The sequence below is a fragment of the Podarcis filfolensis genome (genome assembly GCF_964270895.1).
Source record: "Podarcis filfolensis genome assembly, chromosome: 11".
Lineage (NCBI taxonomy): Eukaryota > Metazoa > Chordata > Lepidosauria > Squamata > Lacertidae > Podarcis > Podarcis filfolensis.
Genome location: NC_139613.1, coordinates 15,549,046 through 15,571,231, shown reverse-complemented (window position 1 = coordinate 15,571,231; position 22,186 = coordinate 15,549,046). Strand labels below are relative to the sequence as shown.

The 22,186-nt window shown below is 45.1% G+C and overlaps 1 protein-coding gene across 4 annotated transcripts in view; it reads right to left on the bottom strand.

The window, feature by feature from the left end:
- Positions 1-10,565: 10,565 nt before the first annotated feature.
- Positions 10,566-22,186, bottom strand: part of PMAIP1 (phorbol-12-myristate-13-acetate-induced protein 1) — a 34,821-nt gene continuing 23,200 nt past the window's right edge. For 3 of the 4 annotated variants that reach the window (XM_083575958.1, XM_083575959.1, XM_083575960.1), the window contains one exon: positions 10,566-12,872. In XM_083575958.1, the coding sequence (XP_083432084.1) occupies positions 12,760-12,872 (113 nt within the window). In that variant the 3' untranslated portion in view covers positions 10,566-12,759. Of the gene's footprint in view, positions 12,873-14,801; positions 15,067-22,186 lie in introns of those variants that run through there. The other variant, XM_083575957.1, reaches the window with a different exon arrangement.

Below are 22,186 nucleotides of genomic sequence, written 5' to 3'. Positions count from 1 at the left end.
TCCCTGGAGAATATGGGAGATCCTTCTAGTCCAAGGGCTTGCAGATCCCTCCGCATTCAAAAGCAGAGGATGTGACTCCTGTGACTTCCTGTATGTTTCCAGGATGTTGTGGGAGATGGAAGAGGAGGGTCTCAGAGTAGCCAATGTCCCCTGTGCTTGGAGACCTGGATCTTTTGTCTTGCAACCAGATGACTGAATAAAAAGCCATAAAATATGAACTGATCATTCTTCTTGACTCTGAGGCTACTGGGGGAGGAGAGGATACTCCACGCCTGACACCTGGCCACAGTTTTCCCCTTTACTGTTATTTAAATTACATTTTTTTTTCTAAACTAGCATCTATACAGATAAGTTGCACAAACAGTTTTTATGCAAATCTGTGTCCTCTTTTGAGGAGCCTTTGTTTTCCTTTTTTGCCATCCTGCTTACACAGAGGTAACATATATCAGAAGGAAAGCTCAGCTAGAACCCATGTCTGATATTTAACTTTTTATATATGGAGGGGTTTGTTTGGGTTTTTCCCCCCCTTAGGCACACAGAACGTAGGAACTATAGCTAAAGCCATAGAAGACAGAATCAGGATTCAAGATGACCTTAACAGATTGGAGAACTGGGCCAAAAGTAAAAGAAAAAAGAAATAATAATTTCAATAGGGACAAATGCCAGGTTCTGCACTTGGACAGGAAGAACCAACTGCACAAATATAATATGGGGGACACCTGGCTTGCTAGTAATAGATGTGAAAAGGATCTTGTGGTCTTAGTAGACCTAAAGCTTAACATGAGAGAACAGTGTGATGCAGCAGCAAAAAAGGCTAATGCTATTCTAGGCTGCATCAACAGAAGTATAGTGTCCAGATCAAGGATGCTATACTTCTGCATAGGTTAGGGGTATTGTGTCTGGCTCTGGGAGCCACAATTTAAGGAGGATATTGACAGGCTGGAACATGTGCAGAGGAGGGTACTAAGATGATCAAGGATCTGGGAACCAAGCCTTATGAGGAATAGTTGAAGGAGCTGGGTAGGTTTAGCCTGGAAAAAAGGAGACTCAGAGGAGATATGATAGCCATCTTCATATATCTCAAGGGCTCTCACATGGAAGAGGGAACAAGCACATTTTCTCCTGCTCCGGAGGGTAGGACTCAAACCAATAGCTTCAAGTTTCAAGAAGTGAGATTCTGTCTGACTAAACATCAAGAAGAACTTTCTGACAGGAAGAGCTGTTTGACAGTGGAGCAGTCTCCCTCGGGAGGTAGTGAGTGGATACTCCTTCCTTGAGGTTGGTTGGTCATCTGTCCAGGGGCGAAGGAAGGGGGCTGTGGTGGATCGCCCTTGCAGCACGCACGAGCCATGCGTCTCTCCTGGGAGTGACGTGGTGGCCTGGGCGCCCGCAGGCTCGTGCGCACTGCCCCAAACGGTCTGCCTGCCACCTCCCCCTCAGCTGTAGGGCAGCTGAGTGGGAGAAGGCAGGCAGACTCCTCGGAGGCCCCGCGGAGTGTCCTGTCTGGACTGGCCCCGCCCGACGGACGGCTGGCCCCACCCCTGGGCGCAGGGCACATGTGCCGCCCCAGGTGCCCAATCGGCTTGTTCCGCCGTTGCATCTGTCATGACACAGATCATAGAGATTCCTGCATTGCAGGGGGTTGGACTAGATGATCTTTGAGATCCCTTCCAACACTACAATTCTATGAGGCTATGATTGGTCCATCTCATTCAGTATTGTCTACACTGGCTGGTAGCAGATTTGCAGGGTTTGGGACAAGTCGCATTCCCAGCCCTACTTGGAAGTGGTGTTAGGAATTGAACCCGGGGCCTTCTGTATGCCAAGCAGTGCTACAGACCTCCCCTTCTTTTCTCCCCCCCCAAAAAAAATTATTGATTTTCCACATTTATCACAAAAATAACATAACAAAACACACAACAAAGAAAAACACATTACACTACAATAAACTAGACACAAAGAAAAATTATTTCTTCAAATACCTAATTCTCATTACATTGATAGCTGACTTCCTCAATTCCCCTCTAACTGAATTTCATTATATCACCTATATAAAGGTAAAAGGTGTAAAGGTACCCCTGCCCTTATGGGCCAGTCTTGACAGACTCTAGGGTTGTGCGCTCATCTCACTCTAGAGGCCGGGAGCCAGCGCTGTCCGCAGACACTTCCGGGTCACGTGGCCAGCTTGACGAAGCTGCTCTGGCGAGCCAGCACCAGCGCAGCACACGGAAACGTCGTTTACCTTCCCGCTATAAAGCGGTACCTATTTATCTACTTGCACTTAAGGGTGCTTTCGAACTAACAGGTGGGCAGCAGCTGGGACCGAGCGACGGGAGCTCACCCTGTCACGGGGATTTGAACCACCGACCATGCGATCAGCAAGCCCTAGGCGCTGAGGTTTTACCCACAGCGCCACCCGCATCCCCATCACCTATATAACATTCTCCAAATTCATATTTCTGATAATATTGACTCCTTTCATTTACTAACCTCTTCTCCTTTATTAATATTTTAATCCTTAATATTTACTATAACATATTCTTATTCTACCCGTAAGCCTATTTATTATTTCCAAGAATTTTCTATTTATCTTATATCACAATGTTTAGCTAAATATTCTTTAAATTTCTTCCAATCCTCTTGTATCTCCTCTTCTTTCTGGTTGCGGATTCTTCCAGTCAGGTCGGCCAGCTCCAAAAAATCCAACATCTACATACCTCCTTGTCTTGCGCCCCACCCTGTGTTTTCTCCTGCAGCCCATCCTTTCACAGAGAGGCTCATTCTGTCATATAGTTATCACCTGATGCTTGAAGTAGTACAATCCAGGAGCAGTTTAATCATGTGGTCTTACCATCTAGCCCAAGCAGTTATTTAGACGGAAGTTACACTGGTAATTTCCCAACCCTTTCCCGCAACAAACTTTCACTATCACAAATCCGATACAAGCTCAAACTGTCAGTTTTAATTTCTCTTCAGTGTATTCTGACTTCGGACATAATTACCCTTTTGCCTCACCATGTCTGCTACACATGTAAATCATTATAGCCACTCCCCATACAGAAAGAGGCAGACTTTACCATGTGCGTTGCATGACTCCAGTGTAGCAAAAACCACAACAGTCCCTCGTCAGTTCCTATTGGCTGCTTGGACTAACAGAAACCAGATAGGAGGAAGCAACCTGTGTTTTGGAACTGCCAGTCCTATTGGCTGCAAGGACCAGGAGAGCACCAACCAGGTTGAAGTATCACGCTGATTAGCATATGGAGAACATCTGAAATGAGGCCAAGCTGGTACTAAACAGGAATGTTTGTTCTTGTAAACATGAATCACATCAAGAACACAGTTTGCTAAAATCTATGTTAGGGTCAGTGGGATTCCTCTCATCTTGTCCTCTCCAAAAGAGTCTTTCTAAACATAGGTGCTTGGCTTAAAACGTTTAGTTTTAAGCTCTGATCTTTCAGCAAATAGTATTCTGGAAACATTTTTTAGAAAAGTCCCAGGGCATAATCTGTAGTGGAAGAACATGAAACTGCATCTCCAACTTATATGTCTGGATTCTCTGAAGTTACACAAGGCTGGGGCTGCTTAGTGCCTAAATGGAGAGCTTGCTGGATCCGCAAAGTAATGCCACTTTGTGTTCTAATATGGATATAAATTCAGCAATTAAGGAGTTAAAAATCTAGGCAAGATCGCCTAGATCTCAAGCATTTGGCCAGTTCTAACTGTGTTGCCACTGACTTGACAAAACGGGTTGGGAGTATGCAGGGCAGAGGCGCACGATATAAGCACAGTTGCATGTCTGTACACAATTTACTGGAAATGAACTCAACTGAACATGATAGGATCTGTTTGCATCTGTCTGTCTTGAGAGACATTGGAGTGTGCCTCTAGGGGTGAAGTTAAACTGCTGCGTTCAGTGGCGTAGCGTGGGGGGTGCAGGGGGGGCCGGCCGCACCGGACGCAACATCTGGGGCTTAGGGTTAGGGGGCGCAAATCCATGGGTTAGGGGGCGCAAATCCATGGGTTAGGGGGCGCAAATTACTTGCCTTGCCCCGGGTGCTGACAACCCACGCTACGCCACTGGCTGCATTAGCAGCACTCCTCAGGACACAAGCCTGGGCAGTGTGTATGGAGGCCCTGTACTGCCCAGATTACAAGACCCCCATCTCAGCCTCACTGATGTGGTCCAAAGGAAAGCACAGCAATATGCTTGGCACCAGCTTGGCTGCAGGAGTTGCTGGAAGGAGGCGTACAAGGCGCCATCCAACCATCTTAGGGACTCCACTCGGGATTTGTGTAGGGTTTCCTCCATCGTCTTTTCTCCTCCCAAAGATATCCCTCAAGGTAGCAGAGGTTTAGCACCAGAGTTTTCCTTCTTTTAGATAGGCCCCCTTTCTATTTTGTTATTTGTTATTTACCGTCTTATTTCCTCCCAAATATTCTATACAAAACACCCACCCACACAAATACAGAAAATAATAATAATAATAATAATAATGATGATGATGATGATGATGAAAATAAATATTTTCCCCCTTTTATCTTACAAAATCTTTTCTTCAATGTTGACCACCTGGCAAGTCCCTTCGCATATGTTTTATCTTACAATTGAATGTACACAAAACGATAGGCCCCCTTTCTAGGTTGATGAGCCCCATTTGCCCCTCACTTCCTTGTACAACACGGGCAGAGACCGCCTTCTGGATGGTTGGACCCACTAGTAGTCTTGTCCACTCAATCTCCCAGAGCCTGTCTTCACATGCAGGTGAATTCCCTAAGTCACTGAGAGTTTGACACCCATCAGCTACCCTCACCTGGTTTAGCTGGCCAGTGGAAGCCGTTCCTGGGATGTGGCCACTATTGCATGCTGACAGCTTCTAGGAGTCACAGCTGAGTGAGAGCTGTGTTCAGGGTGGGGACCAAAGGTGGACAAACTACCCCAGAAGGAGCACAGTGTGTCCTTATACCCCACTGTGGAATCTTCCTCTCTGTAAACATGCATAGGATTGCTAAAAAGTTAAAAGGTAAAGGACCCCTGGATGGTTAAGTCCAGTCAAAGGCGACTAGGGGGTTGTGGTGCTCATCTCGCTTTCAGGCCGAGGAAGCCGGCGTTTGTCCACAGACAGCTTTCTGGGTCATGCGGCCAGCATGACTAAACTGCTTTTGGCGCAAAGGAACACCGTGACAGAAGCCAGAGCGCACGGCTATGCCATTTCCCTTCCCGCCACAGCAGTACCTATTTATCTACTTGCACTGGTGTGCTTTCAAACTGCTAGGTTGGCAGGAGCTGGGACAGAGCAATGAGAGCTCACCCCATCACGGGGATTCGAACCTCTGACCTTCTGATCGGCAAGCTCAAGAGGCTCAGTGGTTTAGACCACAGCACCACCCGTGTCCCATGTATAGGATTCTATTGTAAGTCCTGTTTATTTCTATGGGAAAACTTTAACCATCAGCAAACATGGCTTAACTCTCCCCATCAAATGAATGGAGTTTCAAAAAAGTTCTCCGTGCTGCCTGGATCATCCTGATCGTTCTGCCTTTATGGGGAGCCAGGGAATTCCCGAAGCTGTTTTCCCTTGAAAGGAGCAATGTGCCACTTCTCTGCCTGTAAGGGCTCGGGAAATTGAGTGCTTGAGCCTGAGCTGTGCCAGGCACAAGCTTGCTCATAAAGTCCAAAGGTTCCTGAAGCAGCCAGATATTTTTAGCTGGCGGGAAAATGGAGTCCTGCTTCCTGGTCAGGTGTTTGCTTCAGGGAGCTGCGCAGATTGAAAGTAAGTGCTGAGTGACGAATTGTTTTTCTCCAGCTTGACACGCAAGCCACTAGCCTGTTGAGAAGATGGAGGCTTGGATTTACATTGATAAACAGCAGGATTCCCCGCTTGGCAAGAGGGGGAACAGTGGTCCAATTACATACAGTTTGCTAGATTTAGGCAAAAAATTTACAACCCTTGTACAAAACAACCCTGTATAATATACACCCAGAAACTCCTGATTGCTCCCAATTGTATTCAGTCCCTGGCAGAAGAAGTGCAACTGAATAAGGTGTGGAACTTAAATGGCACTGAATTCAAGCTTTTCCCGAGGCTTAATGTGCTCTCCTGATCATTCCTTTACAGCCATGGCTTTACCTTTTCTGAATTTGATGCTATGTGACATCAGGTGATGGAAAGGTGCTCAGCATCCCCTACCACTAGGGGAGGTGGGTGGATGGTGGGACTTGCGGCGGTGCCCCAGCGCAAGACAGTGTGTGCGCATCTCCCGCCATTGCTCTATAGCTCTGTCCAGTGGTGGCAGCACTGCATGGAGGCACCAGTTAGGGGGTGCAATACTTTCCTTGCCCTGGGCACTGGCAATCCATGATACGCCACTGCCCAAGAGAACCAATGGAAGCAGCCTCTCAGATATTTGGACTGAGTCATTAAGGGCTTTAAACCCTAATGTGAATACCTTGAATTGGGTCCCTTGGCTTGTTATAGCAATAGAAGATATTTGCGTTACCTGGAAAAGGGTGTGGTTTGCAGTAGGCAACCTTAACAACATCTACCCTCCTATTTTCACCCGCCTTGATAGATAAAATGGTCTCTGATAAACAACACGATTGCATCCGCCCCGGAGCACAGTGGAAAGGTCTTCAGCAGGGTGATGACAAACATGCAGGTGTGCCAAAGAAACAGGTGAAGCCGACTCAGGTACAACTTTACCTTGTACAAGGAAACTGGTAATTCCAGACTACACTGCCTGCTGAATAGTCACTGCCGGGGTCAATGACCTTCTTGTTGAAGACTGAAGGAGGCATGAGTCACGCCTTAAGCTTTAGGGTTGCTGAGAGATCCAGGAATAAAACCCACAGTGGATTGTTTGGCTTCCCCCACCTCTTTGCATTGCAACTAACTGTCAAAAAGGCAAGGAGGGTGATGGAATCGGGATTGAAATCTGAAAGCTTCTTTGCACATGCTCCAAGATTTTGTTCAGTATGCTGTTTCTACACTGCAGCCAGGAATCTCAGATAAGTTCCTGAAGCCAGTCAGCTTCAATGGAAAGCCAAGATTCTGGCTGAGTCAGAATTTGCCTCCATCTCTACTAGTCCTAGTTACAAAGATGGCATGCCAATCCAGTTGATTGACTGACATTATGGCCATATCATTCTGCATAGTACTTTACAGAAGAGGGCAGTGGTGCACTTGAGCCCAGACTTTAGGGTGGAGGTCCAGGGCCCCACTTGGCAGAAACCTTTCCCTCCCCTCAAGGCAGCAGGGCTGCCTTGCTACATTTTGAAGGGAATACTCATAGCCATTTAAAGGGGCCTCCTACCCCAGAAAATGGGTGGCGCTGTGGGTTAAACCACAGAGCCTAGGACTTGCCGATCAGAAGGTTGGCGGTTCAAATCCCCACAGCGGGGTGAGCTTCCGTTGCTCAGTCCCTGCTTCTGCCCACCTAGCAGTTTGAAAGCATGTCAAAGTGCAAGTAGATAAATAGGTACTGCTCCAGCGGGAAGGTAAACGGCGTTTCCATGCGTTGCTCTGGCTCGCCAGAAGCGGCTTAGTCATGCTGGCCACATGACCCAGAAGCTGTACGCCAGCTCCCTCGGCCAGTAAAGCGAGATGAGCGCCGCAACCCCAGAGTTGGTCACGACTGGACCTAATGGTCAGGGGTCCCTTTACCTTTACCTACCCCAGAAAAACAATTTGTAGTAGGTGAATACACATTACTACCCAAAGAGGCCATCCCAAGTAAAACCAGTTAGTTCAAAGTCTAAAATTACCAATATGATGGTACTTACTTTGGTTTGTTTCTGAAACAAAGCATAGTAAAACTTCTAAACTTAATTCTCTCCTCTTAGGCAAAGATCATAAGACCTGGCTAGTAGCGAGATTCTGCACCCAGATTAGCAGGCACGGCTGGGAGTTTGTTAAGAGGGAGATAGTAAAAGCACAACTTCAGGCAATACCAATGAGACGGAAACATGGAAGGTGCCTAAAGAAGCCAGGGTGGCTATCTAAAGAACTTTTAACTGAGTTAAGATTAAAAAAGGATGTGTACAAAAAATGGAAAAGGGGGGAAACCACCAAAGAGGAATTCAAACAAATAGCCAGCACGTGTAGACACAAAGTCAGAAAAGCTAAAGCACAGAATGAACTCAGGCTTGCTAGAGAGGTTAAAAGCAACAAAAAAGGCTTTTATGGGTATGTTCGTAGCAAAAGGAAGAACAAAGAAACAGTGGGGTCACTCAGAGGAGAAGATGGTGAAATGCAAACAGGGGACACAGAAAGGGCTGAACTCCTCAATGCCTTCTTTGCCTCAGTCTTCTCCGATAAAGAAAACAATGCCCGACCTGAAGAATTTGGAGCAAATGATTCAGCAGAGGAAACACAGCCCAGAATAACTAAGGAGATAGTACAAGAATACTTGGCTAGTCTAGATGTATTCAAGTCTCCAGGGCCAGATGAACTGCATCCAAGAGTATTAAAAGAACTGGCAGATGTGATTTCAGAACCACTGGCAGTCATCTTTGAGAATTCCTGGAGAACAGGCGAAGTCCCGGCAGACTGGAGGAGGGCAAATGTTGTCCCTATTTTCAAAAAGGGGAAAAGAGAGGACCCAAATAATTACCGCCCAGTCAGTCTGACATCAATACCAGGGAAGATTCTGGAGCAGATCATTAAGCAAACAGTCTGTGAGCACCTAGAAAGGAATGCTGTGATCACCAATAGTCAGCATGGATTTCTGAAAAATAAGTCATGTCAGACAAACCTGATCTCGTTTTTTGACAGAATTACAAGCCTGGTAGATGAAGGGAACGCAGTGGATGTAGCCTACCTTGATTTCAGCAAGGCATTTGACAAGGTGCCCCATGATATTCTTGTAAAGAAGCTGGTAAAATGCGGTCTTGACTATGCTACCACTCAGTGGATTTGTAACTGGCTGACTGACCGAACCCAAAGGGTGCTCATCAATGGTTCCTCTTCATCCTGGAGAAGAGTGACTAGTGGGGTGCCACAGGGTTCTGTCTTGGGCCCAGTCTTATTCAACATCTTTATCAACGACTTGGATGATGGACTCAAGGGCATCCTGATCAAATTTGCAGATGACACCAAACTGGGAGGGGTGGCTAACACCCCAGAGGACAGGATCACACTTCAAAACGACCTTGACAGATTAGAGAACTGGGCCAAAACAAACAAGATGAATTTTAACAGGGAGAAATGTAAAGTATTGCACTTGGGCAAAAAAATGAGAGGCACAAATACAAGATGGGTGACACCTGGCTTGAGAGCACTACATGTGAAAAGGATCTAGGAGTCTTGGTTGACCACAAACTTGACATGAGCCAACAGTGTGACGCGGCAGCTAAAAAAGCCAATGCAATTCTGGGCTGCATCAATAGGAGTATAGCATCTAGATCAAGGGAAGTAATAGTGCCACTGTATTCTGCTCTGGTCAGACCTCACCTGGAGTACTGTGTCCAGTTCTGGGCACCACAGTTCAAGAAGGACACTGACAAACTGGAACGTGTCCAGAGGAGGGCAACCAAAATGGTCAAAGGCCTGGAAACGATGCCTTATGAGGAACGGCTAAGGGAGCTGGGCATGTTTAGCCTGGAGAAGAGGAGGTTAAGGGGTGATATGATAGCCATGTTCAAATATATAAAAGGATGTCACATAGAGGAGGGAGAAAGGTTGTTTTCTGCTGCTCCAGAGAAGCGGACACGGAGCAATGGATCCAAACTACAAGAAAGAAGATTCCACCTAAACATTAGGAAGAACTTCCTGACTGTAAGAGCTGTTCGACAGTGGAATTTGCTGCCAAGGAGTGTGGTGGAGTCTCCTTCTTTGGAGGTCTTTAAGCAGAGGCTTGACAACCATATGTCAGGAGTGCTCTGATGGTGTTTCCTGCTTGGCAGGGGGTTGGACTCGATGGCCCTTGTGGTCTCTTCCAACTCTATGATTCTATGATTCTATGAGATCATCCTCTAGTATAAAATTGCTTACTAGGGAAATGCTGAAGTTGCCCTTTGGGGCGCCTCAGGGTTAATTTTTTAATGGTAGCCCAAATCTCAGTTGTATGGGTGTATGTATATATTTCAATTTTAGCTCATGAGCTATTGCTGCAATCTGCTCCGATTGTATATTTTATCTTTATGAACGCTATTTTTCTTGTGTTATGTTATGTGAGCTGGTCTTTGACTGTAATAAATAAATTATTATTATTATCATAGTAAAACTTGAAAGCCTTGTTATCACCTCATTCACTTGCCAGAGCAAGGAGGATCTGGAAGATGGCGCTGTTGCTCCAGCTCTAAAAATAAAAAAGACCCAGAGCTGCAACTCCCTCCTCCTATTCTAGCCCGCTCTGCCCTAAATTGTGATGGGATACTGGCAATTTGCTTTTACCCTCCTTAAAATTATCTATCGGCTTGTCTACTTTACAGTGTTTTAAATGCATTTCCTGATATTTTTGTACTATTTTTAACTGGAGTTTTAAAGCTGTTATTAATTATATTTTGTACACCACATTGGGACATATATGTGGGAGGGCAAATAATAATAACAACAACAGAGATGATAACAATATAGCTGTTACAGCTTTATTGTCAACTGTAAAAGAGACATAATGTATATGTACTAAAATTCCACAGAAATTATATTCCAAAGCATTAATTTATTTATTTTACAAAAAACAACAACAACACACATCAAGTTCATTAACTCAGCAAGATGTCAACACAAATATTTGTAGAAATGAAAACAAGAAGCCTGGGCAGCCCATCGTGGAAGGCAACGGATGAAACTTGTTTGCAAATAAGCGAGAAGCATGAATTGTTTGCGAATACGACCCTTAAACACTTCGAACAAGCTATTTTGCTGTAAACAACCTTTTTGACATAAACACATATAGCTCGCAAATACACCAGCATCAAAACATTATACAAAGGGGAGAGGGATTCACCATTGCAAAAAACAACAACACACATTATAAATAAAGTCTTCTACCATATGTTTGAAATGACACTTCATACTTCCACAGTTATTTGTTTTCCTGAACACTTAACTCAGCCAGAATCTGGCAACATGTACTAGATGAAAGCAATCTTAGAAAATCAAAATTTGTTGAAATGACACTTCACTCACAGAGAAAGATTTGCCAGCTTTTCATTGAGGTCAACTATTTTAGCTGTTTACACTTTTATGGAAGGCAGTCTCACGGGGGTGAGGGGATCCTGGCTTTGAAATATAGTGTCTTAATGAAATTACGGAAGAATGTGCACTTGTTATGGCAGGAGGATGCTAGAAATGTATTGTATCTGAGCCATAGTTGTAATGTGCCTTTTAACCAGGGCTCAAGTGCATTTCGTTAACCTGCCAGGTGGAACGTGAAATAAAAATGTTGGCGACTTAATCCTGCGGTTTGTTTAATGTCAGATCTCCAGACTGGGAAATTGAAGATCTGCAGCACATTCAGACTTAAAAACCTTTGGGGTTCATTTTCATGCTGGTAGCTAAGATTTTTTCTGAACACACAAATCAAATTCTCCCACTGTAATGAATGGGAAACTCTGAGTATGAAGGGAATCCCTGCTGGCACACCTAATATCGCCTCCATCTCTAGATTGGGTTAAAGCTCTCTTTGCTAGCTCTCCCCCATTTGAAAAGCAGCTGTAACATTTCATCTTCCTGACACATTTTGAATAATATGGTTGGTTTTCTTAGCGTAAAAGAAAAAGTAGTCATATTTTCCCTCTGAAATGTAACTCTGCATTTGCTCCTTTCTTTCTACAGCTTCCTCCGTTTAAGCCTAACACTGTAAGGGAATTTGTCACATTTGTTATAAATGGGAAATTGTATTCTGTTAACTGCTAGCTAAAGTTGTACAACTCATCTTAAGAATACTGTAACTTCTGTTGAAAGGATGCTGTTTAACAGCCTCCTGGTGTGCTTTCAAACATTCACCTGAAACATTTGGTTCTAGCTGATAACCCAAAAGTAACCCATTATAGTCACAACAAAAATAAGTAATCATACAATGTCCTACCTGTAGGACTAATATTGGTACATTGGCACTGCAGATCTACTCGATTTAGCGTTGCAAATTGATAGCATTGCAGTGTAATACATTTTTTAAAAAATGAACATAATGTATTACATAGCTGAACTATACGTTTCTATGATTCTATGTAACAGCTTACATTCATTTCGCTGTAACAAACACACAAGCAAAATACTCCTTTCCCTAGTTTAGTTTAGGCTGGGATTCCAATTCCTAGGAAATGGGAATTGCAAAGAGCTGATAAACTGATTTGCACTGTCCAGAGTTTAGAGCGGAGCGGTGGTGGAATGTTGCCCGTTGGTATGCATGAAATCCCATAAATTTTCATAACAGTATAACAGCTGAGTGAATGAATTCGAGACCTATGGAAATCAGAACGTTGAACTCTGGATTGGGGCACCCCTCCCAGATTCCTTCCTTTCCCAGTGCCCTTCACAGTCCAACATCTCCGGTAAACAGTAAATTCCAGTTCTCTCTTCTCCAGTTCCTTCCATTTTCAAGCAAACTTTCACAAACGTTTTCTGAAGAAATCATATCACAGGAGCCTTTTTTCTCCATAGGAAACTGGCTGCAGAAATGCACAGGAAACGTTTCATCTCCTCTGTCTTACGGAAGTCTCTTTTCACGACTCCACACACGTAAAGGTCGGGTCTTCTGAAATTTTCTTTGATTTCTCTTCCTCCATTTCCTTTCCTTTCCCTCAAAGCGCTCTCACGTTTCGGGGCAGAAAAGCTTTGAAATCAGGTTGAGGATCTTCTGGCGGAGATTCCATTTGTCCCCCATCCTGCGTAGCTGCAAAGCGCATTCCCGTACTGCCTCCGAGTCTGTAAAAAGTACGAGCACGTTGTTAGTCTCCGGCACTGACTTTGGCTAATCATTTACTCATTTAATAAAATTTATTTAGAGCTCGACTGTAAGGAAACAACAACTTCAAAGCTGTTCATCGAAGTCTTCTAGCATTATAAGCCTGATGCTGTTTTAAATTATATGTCATAACCCTTAAAACAAGAGATATTGACCCAAACCAGGGATGCCTCTGCAGTTTGTATACCCCTGAACCCCATTCACTTCAATGCAAAGGCAATGGAAAGTGAACATTCAGTTGCTCCCATCAATGAAAGTAGCGGGGAAAACTGAGGATGCTTCCGACTCAGAATACCGACAAGTGTTTGTTTGGCCATGGTGTGCTTAAGAATGCAGAGCTGGTAAATAGGACCATCCTTCAGGCAATGCTGACTACAGAGAATTGCAAATCTGAATATCAAAACGACAGCCCAGTCCCTTCCCCTATTTTTAACAGAGACCCCCCCCCCTTTTAAACAACACAGGGGGATAGAAGTTGGAGGCAGGACAGAGCACCATCACCCTTTGACTTCGTGGATATTCAAATTATTCAGGGAATCAGATCACCTGTAAACAACAGAGCTATGGCAGCGCATCTGCATTGTAAGCAGATACTCCCTGTTTAATCTCTGGCCTCTCCAGTTAAAAGGATTTCGGGTGATGAGGAAGACCTATCTCTGCCTGAGATCCTTGACAGAAGATAGTGGATCAGATGGGCAAACCCCCAGCTATAGGGCAGATCCCTACGGTCATGCAAAGCTTCTGGTGGGATCAGCTTCCCTTTGCAGCCCTTCCCCAACTGCTTTCATAAGCTCTGACCGTTGGCCGTGGATGCTGGGGCTGGTGGGAGTTGTAGTTCAAGGCGCTGGGAGGGCATCAGAAGGCTGCTTTGTGGTCGTGGAAGTGAATGGCAATGCTTGGACAGGCAGAGTCAAGGCAGTCCTTCAGGGGACTGTTGGATCTGGGCAAGTGATTGTTGCAAATACAAGCGGGAGGGGGAGGGGAGCCACACTGAACATGGACTTCTATCACTGACCTGCCTAAGGAATTCTGACTGTTTTTGACATTCGTACCAGGCAACTTTTTTGAATTATGGTGCTGGAGGAGACTCTTGAGAGTCCCATGGACTGCAAGAAGATCAAACCTATCCATTCTTAAGGAAATCAGCCCTGAGTGCTCACTGGAAGGACAGATCATGAAGCTGAGGCTCCACTACTTTGGCCACCTCATGAGAAGAGAAGACCCTGGAAAAGACCCTGTTGTTGGGAAAGATGGAGGGCACAAGGAGAAGGGGACGACAGAGGACGAGATGGTTGGACAGTGTTCTTGAAGCTACCGGCATGAGTTGGACCAAGCTGCAGGAAGCAGTGGAAGACAGGAGTGCCTGGCGTGCTCTGGTCCATGGGGTCACAAAGAGTCGGACTCGACTAAACGACTAAACAACAACAACCGGGCAACTTGACAACTTAAGCGTTGATTTTCATGGCAGGTCATGAACCATAAACACAAAGGGGGTCACAACTTTGACCTAAGTGGGGTTGCAGCTATGCCCTCAGGGCCATGGAAAATGGGAGAGATGGGAGAGAAGAGGTGCATTTAGGGTGGGTCTTTGAGTTGAGACCCAGGACTGAAAAGACCACTGCCCAAAAAGATTGTGCAGCGGGCACGCCCGGGCTCCGAAATCAAGGGTGGGTGGCGTGGGGTGGGCTGGACTACATGGGCTCGGGGGTCCCTTCGGACTCTGCGATCCACTACAGAGGCGCCTCCAGACCATCGATTGCCGCTCACCTCAAGAAGACGGCAAAACTGATCCGGTGCCTCGACGGGCTCCCGGCGGGAAGCCTGTGCCCGAGGCGGCGGCGCGCAGACGAGGCGCCGAGCCGTCGTCTGGGGCCCGTCCGGCGACCTACCTGGGGGCGCGGGGTTGCGCAGCGCGCCTTTGCGCGGCGTTTTGCTCGGCATCATGTCCGGCGCAGCGAGATCCAGCGGGTGGCTTTCTTGCGACGGGCCTTCGGAGCAGCGCCGGGAGTCGACGGGGCGGACGATGCTCTCGGCTCGCTCTCTCCCGCGTTCTGCCAGCTTCTGGTCCCGGCGCGCCCAGGCAAAGAGAAGGTGCCGGGGTTTCCCCGGTGACGTGATCGCGAAGCCCCGCCCCCTTCGACGAGGCTTTCCTCGGGGAGCCAATCAGAGGCCGGGATGCCCGGGCATGCGGGGGCAAGTTGGAGGAGGGGGAGGGGGCAGCGGAGGCGGGAGGGGGCTGGGCGTGTTGGAGCCCGTCTTGGGGACCAGAGGGGGCGGCACCACCGAAGGGCTGGCAGATCGGGGTGGGGGGATCGGGGCGGGCAGTCGGCGGCCAACGGAATTCCTCCTGCCGGCTGCAAAAAGCTGTTTTTGTTTTTTTTACTCGGGTGCGGAAGTGTAAATGTGCGGTTTATTTTAGTAAAATAAACGAGGTCGGTTTCGTTTCATCACTAGGGGAAGGAAACTACACGCTGGCAATTATGAACGATGCTGCTCTCCCCATTTTCTCACGCATTTTTGCGCAAATGTTTAATTCTGACCATTTAATGTTGACAACTTTTAAACACACACATTTTTTTTTTCCTTTATAGAAGGAACTTCGAATGGCTGAATCTGCGCATTCAGTAGGGAGTAGTCAGTCAGTTCTATTGCACATAGCCAAAGGCTGCCGCAATGTACACAGAATCATTCAACAATTAAAAGAAAATATACTGGATTGATACAAAAAACTTAAAACATTTATGTAGGGAGTAACTCGCGCACACAGCTTGAGACAGCCTATCTCTGGTACTAGGGCGGATGTAATCGAAGCTTAAATTCCATTCCTTTCTCCTCCTTGATTATCGTGTCTGCAAATATTTGGCAAAAGGAAATCCACTGCTCTTTTACTTTTCTTTTTGAGGGGTGTGTGGCAGTTTCCATGTGCTCCCTTATCTTTAAATCCACCATGTTCCCTTCCAAAGACCCATCTCTTCTGCTCTTCATGTGCATGTAGTGTTCAAAGACAACAGCCACACCGAAAATAGAAGAGACCCATCTCAAGCAAACTGATCTTCTTGCTAAGGGTCTGGTCTCATAGTTATAATGCAAGTGGTTAGAAAATCTTTAATAAAAATACATTTAAAAAGAAGAAGAAGAATGCAGAGAATCGCACAGCAGCAAAATCTGGGTGAAAGGGCATGTTTGCGTGTTGTGGGAAGTGAATCCAGCCTCTTTGCTTTCTCTTACCCATCACCTAAGAGACTGGCCCTTTCTCGCACTTTTGGAGCAGTGCTATGAACAGGCAGCATCCTGTAAGCAGAGACTGCTGGATCAGGCCAGTAGCTCACCCAGTTTGGCATCCTGCTCTCATGGTGGCCAACCTGCTGCCTATGGGAAACCCTCAAGCATGGCTCAAGCTCAATCACACTCTCCCCTCCTGTGGTTCCAGAAACTGGTATACAGTGGTACCTTTGGATGTGAACGGGATCCGTTCCAGAGCCCCGTTCGCATCCTGGAGCAAATGCAACCCACGTCTGCGCGTGATGTCATTTTGAGCGTCTGTGCATGCGCGAGTGGCAAAACCTGGAAGTAATGCATTCTGTTACTTCCGGGTCACCACAGAGCGCAACCCGAAAATGCTCAACCCGAAGCTACTTTAACCCGAGGTATGACTGTATAGTGATACCTTGGTTTACGAACTTAATCTGTTCCGGAATTCCGTTCTTAAACCAAAGCGTTCTTAAACCAAGGCGTGCTTTCCCATAGCAGCAGGGGACTCAATTTACAAATGGAACACACTCAACAGGAAGTGAAACATGTTCTTATTCCAAGGCAAAGTTCAGAAACCAAAACACCTACTCCCTGGTTTGCAGTGCTCTTAATCCAAGTTGTTCATGAACTAAACTGTTCTTAGACCAAGGTACTACTGTATTACTGTCTCCAGCTGCAAAGGTAGAGACAGTCATGCCCTCTATGAATTTCTCTAATCTTTTAAAGCCATCTGAGTTGGGGACCATCACCGTCTTGTGGGAGAGTGTTCCATAAGTGGATAAGTACTTTCTTTTATCTGTCTTGACTCATCCAGCATTTAGCTTCATCAGATGCCCATGAGTTTTAGTGTTATGAGAGGGAGAAAAGCTTTTCTCTAGCCATTTTCCGCACTTTTCTTTTAAATATAGTTTTTATTGTATGGTTTCATTCTGTAAACCACTTTGATTTTTTAAAAATGACACGGTAGTATATAAATGTGGTATATATATATATATATATATATATTACCTTTAACAATACGTTCCACCAGTTTCCCCAAGACAGATCTTAATCTAACTAGCCTGTAATTTCCAGGATCCTTTTTAAAAATATGGTGTCACATGAGCTGCTTCCCAGTCCTCAGGTATGGAGACTGATCTGAGGGACAAGTTCTGTATTTTTAATAGCAGATCATCAGCTTCACAGTTGAGTTCTTTGAGAACCCAGGTGCCCTCCAGACGAGGTGATTAGGCCTAGAACTTCATCTCTCATCGCCACTAAGTCCCTCAGACTCTCTTCCTGTAAACGTTGCTGTGGGGTCTGCCCTATATTTTCTGTTGTGAAGTCAGAGGCCAATAATTCATTCAACTGCTCTGCAATCTCATTCTCCTCCTTTAGCACGCCTTTAACTCCCTTGGCACCCAAAGTTCCAAAGAAGAAGAAGAAGATGAGTTTGGATTTGATATCCCATTTTATCACTACCCTAAGGAGTCTCAAAGCGGCTAACAATCTCCTTTCCCTTCCTCCCCCACAACAAACACTCTGTGAGGTGAGTGGGGCTGAGAGACTTCAGAGAAGTGTGACTAGCCCAAGGTCACCCAGCAGCTGCATGTGGAGGAGCGGGGAAGCTAACCTGGTTCACCAGATTACAAGTCCATTGCTCCTAACCACTACACCATACTGGCTCTCCCACATGTTCTTAGCAATGTGCATAGTTCCTCACTCTATATATGAATATATAGTGATATGTGTATGAATGCAGGTCTGTGTATATGTGCATCCTGACTCTGCTCAAAGGTACATTTCAGATACAGAGATGGGGGAGGAAGGAGTTATAAAGGTTCACCCGGGCTCAGGCAGGAACACGTAAAAACGCTAAGAATATTTTTCAACGTATGTTGAATGCTATTTCTACACCCAGATTTCTCAATTGTTTCTGCTAGAAATACTTCTCTACAAGAAGGGGTGGGAGTGTTTTTAAATGAACTGGGAAGCTCATTGCTAGAGAAACCAAAGAGTGAGACATGTACGAAGGAAGAAAGAGAGAGAGAGAGAGAGAGAGAGAGAGAAAAGCTTCAAAATGAACTGGAAAGTCCCTTCTCTATTGCCTGGAGAAGGGACTTTCAAGGCCATTTTGAAGCTGCTGTTTGGCTCTTCTCTTGGGCTTGTGTGATGGTAAAGAAGTTACCATCTCTGCTTCTGTCTTCATTGCAGAAGATGTAGAATGGGTCCCTGTGCCTGAGCTGACTTTCTCCAGAAGGGAATCTGAGGAAGAGAGACAAATAGTGATGACAAGAGCCATTCAATTCAAAGTGTTGGTGCTGACCTTTAAAGCCCTAAATGGCCTCGGTCCAGTATACCTGAAAGAGCGTCTCCACCCCCATCGTTCTGCCCGGACACTGAGGTCCAGCACCGAGGGCCTTCTGGGGGTTCCCTCACTGCGAGAAGCGAAGTTACAGGGAACCAGGCAGAGGGCCTTCTCGGTAGTGGCGCCTGCCCTGTGGGACTCCCTCCCACCAGATGTCAAAGAGAAAAACAACTATCAGACTTTTAGAAGACATCTGAAGGCAGCCTTGTTTAGGGAAGCTTTTAATGTTTAATAGGTTATTGTATTTTAATATTCTGTTGGAATATTTAATATTCTGTTGGAAACCCAGCCAGATGGGCGGGGTATAAATAAATTATTATTATTATTATTATTGACAAAATGAACACAAACAAATGACTGTCCTGATGGGATCCACCCATTAAAGAACTCAAATGTGATATTGCTGATTTGCTAACAAAGATATGTAACTTGTTCCATACTGGAGGACCAATGCATTTCCAAGAGCCATCTGGTTGATCACTGTGAGAACTGGATGTTGGACCAGATGATTCAGCAGATTCTTCTTACGTTCTTATGACTGAAAAGTGGCCAGTGGAGCAACATTTCTAAAAACGAGGGTGTCAAGAAATTATGACCCAGTTAGCTTAACATATGTTCCAGGAAAGCTAGGGTAAAGCTTTGTTAAATACAGTGGTACCTCGGGTTACATACGCTTCAGGTTACAGAAATAACCCAGAAATAGTGCTTCAGGTTAAGAACTTTGCTTCAGGATGAGAACAGAAATTGTGCTCCGGCACGGCAGCAGCAGGAGGCCCCATTAGCTAAAGTGGTGCTCCAGGTTAAGAACAGTTTCAGGTTAAGTACGGACCTCTGGAACAAATTAAGTACTTAACCTGAGGTACCACTGTATAGGATCACCAAGCATCTAGAAGAACAAGCCTCGCTGAAGAAGAACCAGCATCGCTTCTGCAAGGATAAGCCCTGTCTAAACCCTTTAGAGTTCTTTGGAACTGTCAGTAAGCATAAGGATGTGGGTAAATGCTGTGTATGTAGACTTCCCCCCAAAAGTTAAAAACCACACAGCATCTAGCACAGCTACAACAGACAGGAAATACAGTGGTACCTCGGCTTACAAATGCTTCAAGTTACATTTTTTTGGGTTACAAACGATTGTAACCCGGAAGTAAGTTTTCCGAGCTCTCGGAGGCCTCGCCGCTGCCAGGAGCCAAGCCCGGACATCCGCGGGGCCTACGGAGGCTCCGCAATCGGCTTCCAGCTGTGGGAGCTCTCTGAGGCCCCCGCAAATGCCGGGAGCCAAGCCGATTGTGATTGTGGAAGAGGACCCTGAGTCCCCATCCAAACATCAGCGCAGGTAAGAAAAAAAAATCACATTTTCATTTTATTGATTTCATTTTATGGATCAATGGCCTTGTTGGATAGTAAAATTCATGTAAAATTACTGTTTTAGGGGTCAGTTTTCAGCGTCTGGTTCCTGTTTTGGTGTGTTTCATTTGTTAATTGAGTCCCTGGCTGCTAATCAGAGGCTTCCTGTTGAGTCGGCCAGCTCTTGAGTCCCGAGCACCCATGCAACACAGAAGTTAGATTTGGAGGGGTTTTTTTTTGCTTTTTTTGCGTTTTGGCTTGTGTGGCTTTTTCGGTTTTTTGACTGTGACGTGTTCTTCATTTTATGGGACTGACTTGTGACTTTGCTTTTGTGACTGTAGCTTGTGACTTCATTTTTGTGGCTTCTTTTTGTGACTGTGTGCAGTTTCAGACTGCAGAAACTGACTATCCAAACTGACTATCTAAACTGACTATCATAAGTGCACATAAGAAAAAAAAATAATGTTAATTTTTTCATCTAAAAAAAATGGAAAAAAACATTATTTTTTTCCTTATGTGCACTTATGATAGTCAGTTTAGATAGTCAATTTGGATATCTAAACTGACTATCATAAGTGCACATAAGAAAAAAAATGTTTATTTTTTATTTTTTATTTTTACTTTTTTCATCTAAAATACTGTCTTTTTTATAGTACAGTACATTGATTATTGTCTTCATTTGGAAATGAAATTAATAAGAAAGAATGGAAGTTATTTTTATATGCAGTAACAGCAGCAAGAATACTAATGGCCCAAAAATGGAAACAAGAAGAATTACCTACGATTGAAGAATGGAGAATGAAATTAATGGAATGCGCAGAACTTGATAAATTAACAGGAAGGATCCGGAATCGACGAGACCAGAGATTCACTGAAGACTGAATTAAATTAACAGATTATATGAAAACTATATGTGATGACCAGATAACGTTTGTAAGCTTTCAGGAAGCTCTGTGAGAATGTATGGTAGAAATATTGTTTTAAAAAATAAGGTAAATTAAGATATCATTGTAGTGCAATATTAAATTAAGAAATGCGCAAGAAGTGATTAAGACGGAGAATTATCAGACATGTTGATGGAAGTAAAAAAAAAGATGTTGGTGATAAATTGGATGTTTTGTTTTGTATAGTTTTATATTGGAAAACTAATAAAAATATATATTAAAAAAAAGATTATTGCCTTCATTTTATGGATCACTGGTCTCGTTAGACAGTAAAATTCGTGTTAAATTGCTGTTTTAGGTGGTGCTTTTCATCATCTGGAACGGATCAATCCACTTTCCATTACTTTCAATGGGAAAGTCCGCTTCAGGTTAAGAACGCTTCATGTTAAGAATGGACTTCTGGAACCAATTAAGTACTTAACCTGAGGTACCACTGTATAGATATAATTAAGTGGTCTGCCAAGACCTCAGCAATTTTCAAGTGGTGCATGCGGAGCCACTGCCTGCCTCCACTTTTGTAATGGCTTTAAAAGAGATTCAGGCCATTCTAGATATGATAAGGTTATCATTGGTTACTAGCAATGATGGCTATATTATACCTCCGCTATCAAATGCCTTGGTATGCCTCAGCATATCAGTTGGTGGGAATCACGAGCAGAGAGAAGCCTGTTGCACAGAGGTCTTGCTTGGGGGCTTCCCACAGATATCTGGTTGGCCACTGTGAGAACAGGATTCTGACCTAGACATTGGCCTGATCCATCCAGGGCTCTATTTAGGTTCCTATGTTCATTTCAGTGGTTCTAAAAGTGTATAAAACTGGAGCAGCTGGAAGGCGGCAAAAGAGGTAGATCCCCAGCTGCGTCCTGCCTTTATGGGGCAGGCCACACCCCTGGACCAACCCGATTGGCTGGCCAGGGGGTGATGCAGCTGGGAATCTCCCAGTCATGCAGGGCTGGCCTCCCACCCCCTGCACACGTGGAGGGGCCGTAAAGCCCACAACCCCACCTCCTCCTTAAGGCAGAAGTGGCCTTCTCAAATTCTATAATTTCCTGTGCATGAAAACCCACTGCTTCCTATCAAAGCTGTGAGGTATGCATGACCCCACGTCCAGAATTTCCTGGACGTATCTGGAATACTGCATGGCAACCATGCTGTATTGCATGTCGGCAGTGTTGTTTGCCTGTTGTCTTTGTCCATGGACAAACCTAGAAAGCATCCTAAAAAGCAGAGACATCACCTTGCTAACAAAGGTCCGTATAATCAAAGCTATGGTTTTCCCAGTAGTGATGTATGGAAGTGAAAGCTGGACCATAAAGAAGGCTGATCGCCGAAGAATTGATGCTTTAGAATTATAGTGCTGGAGGAGACGCTTGAGAGTCCCATGGAC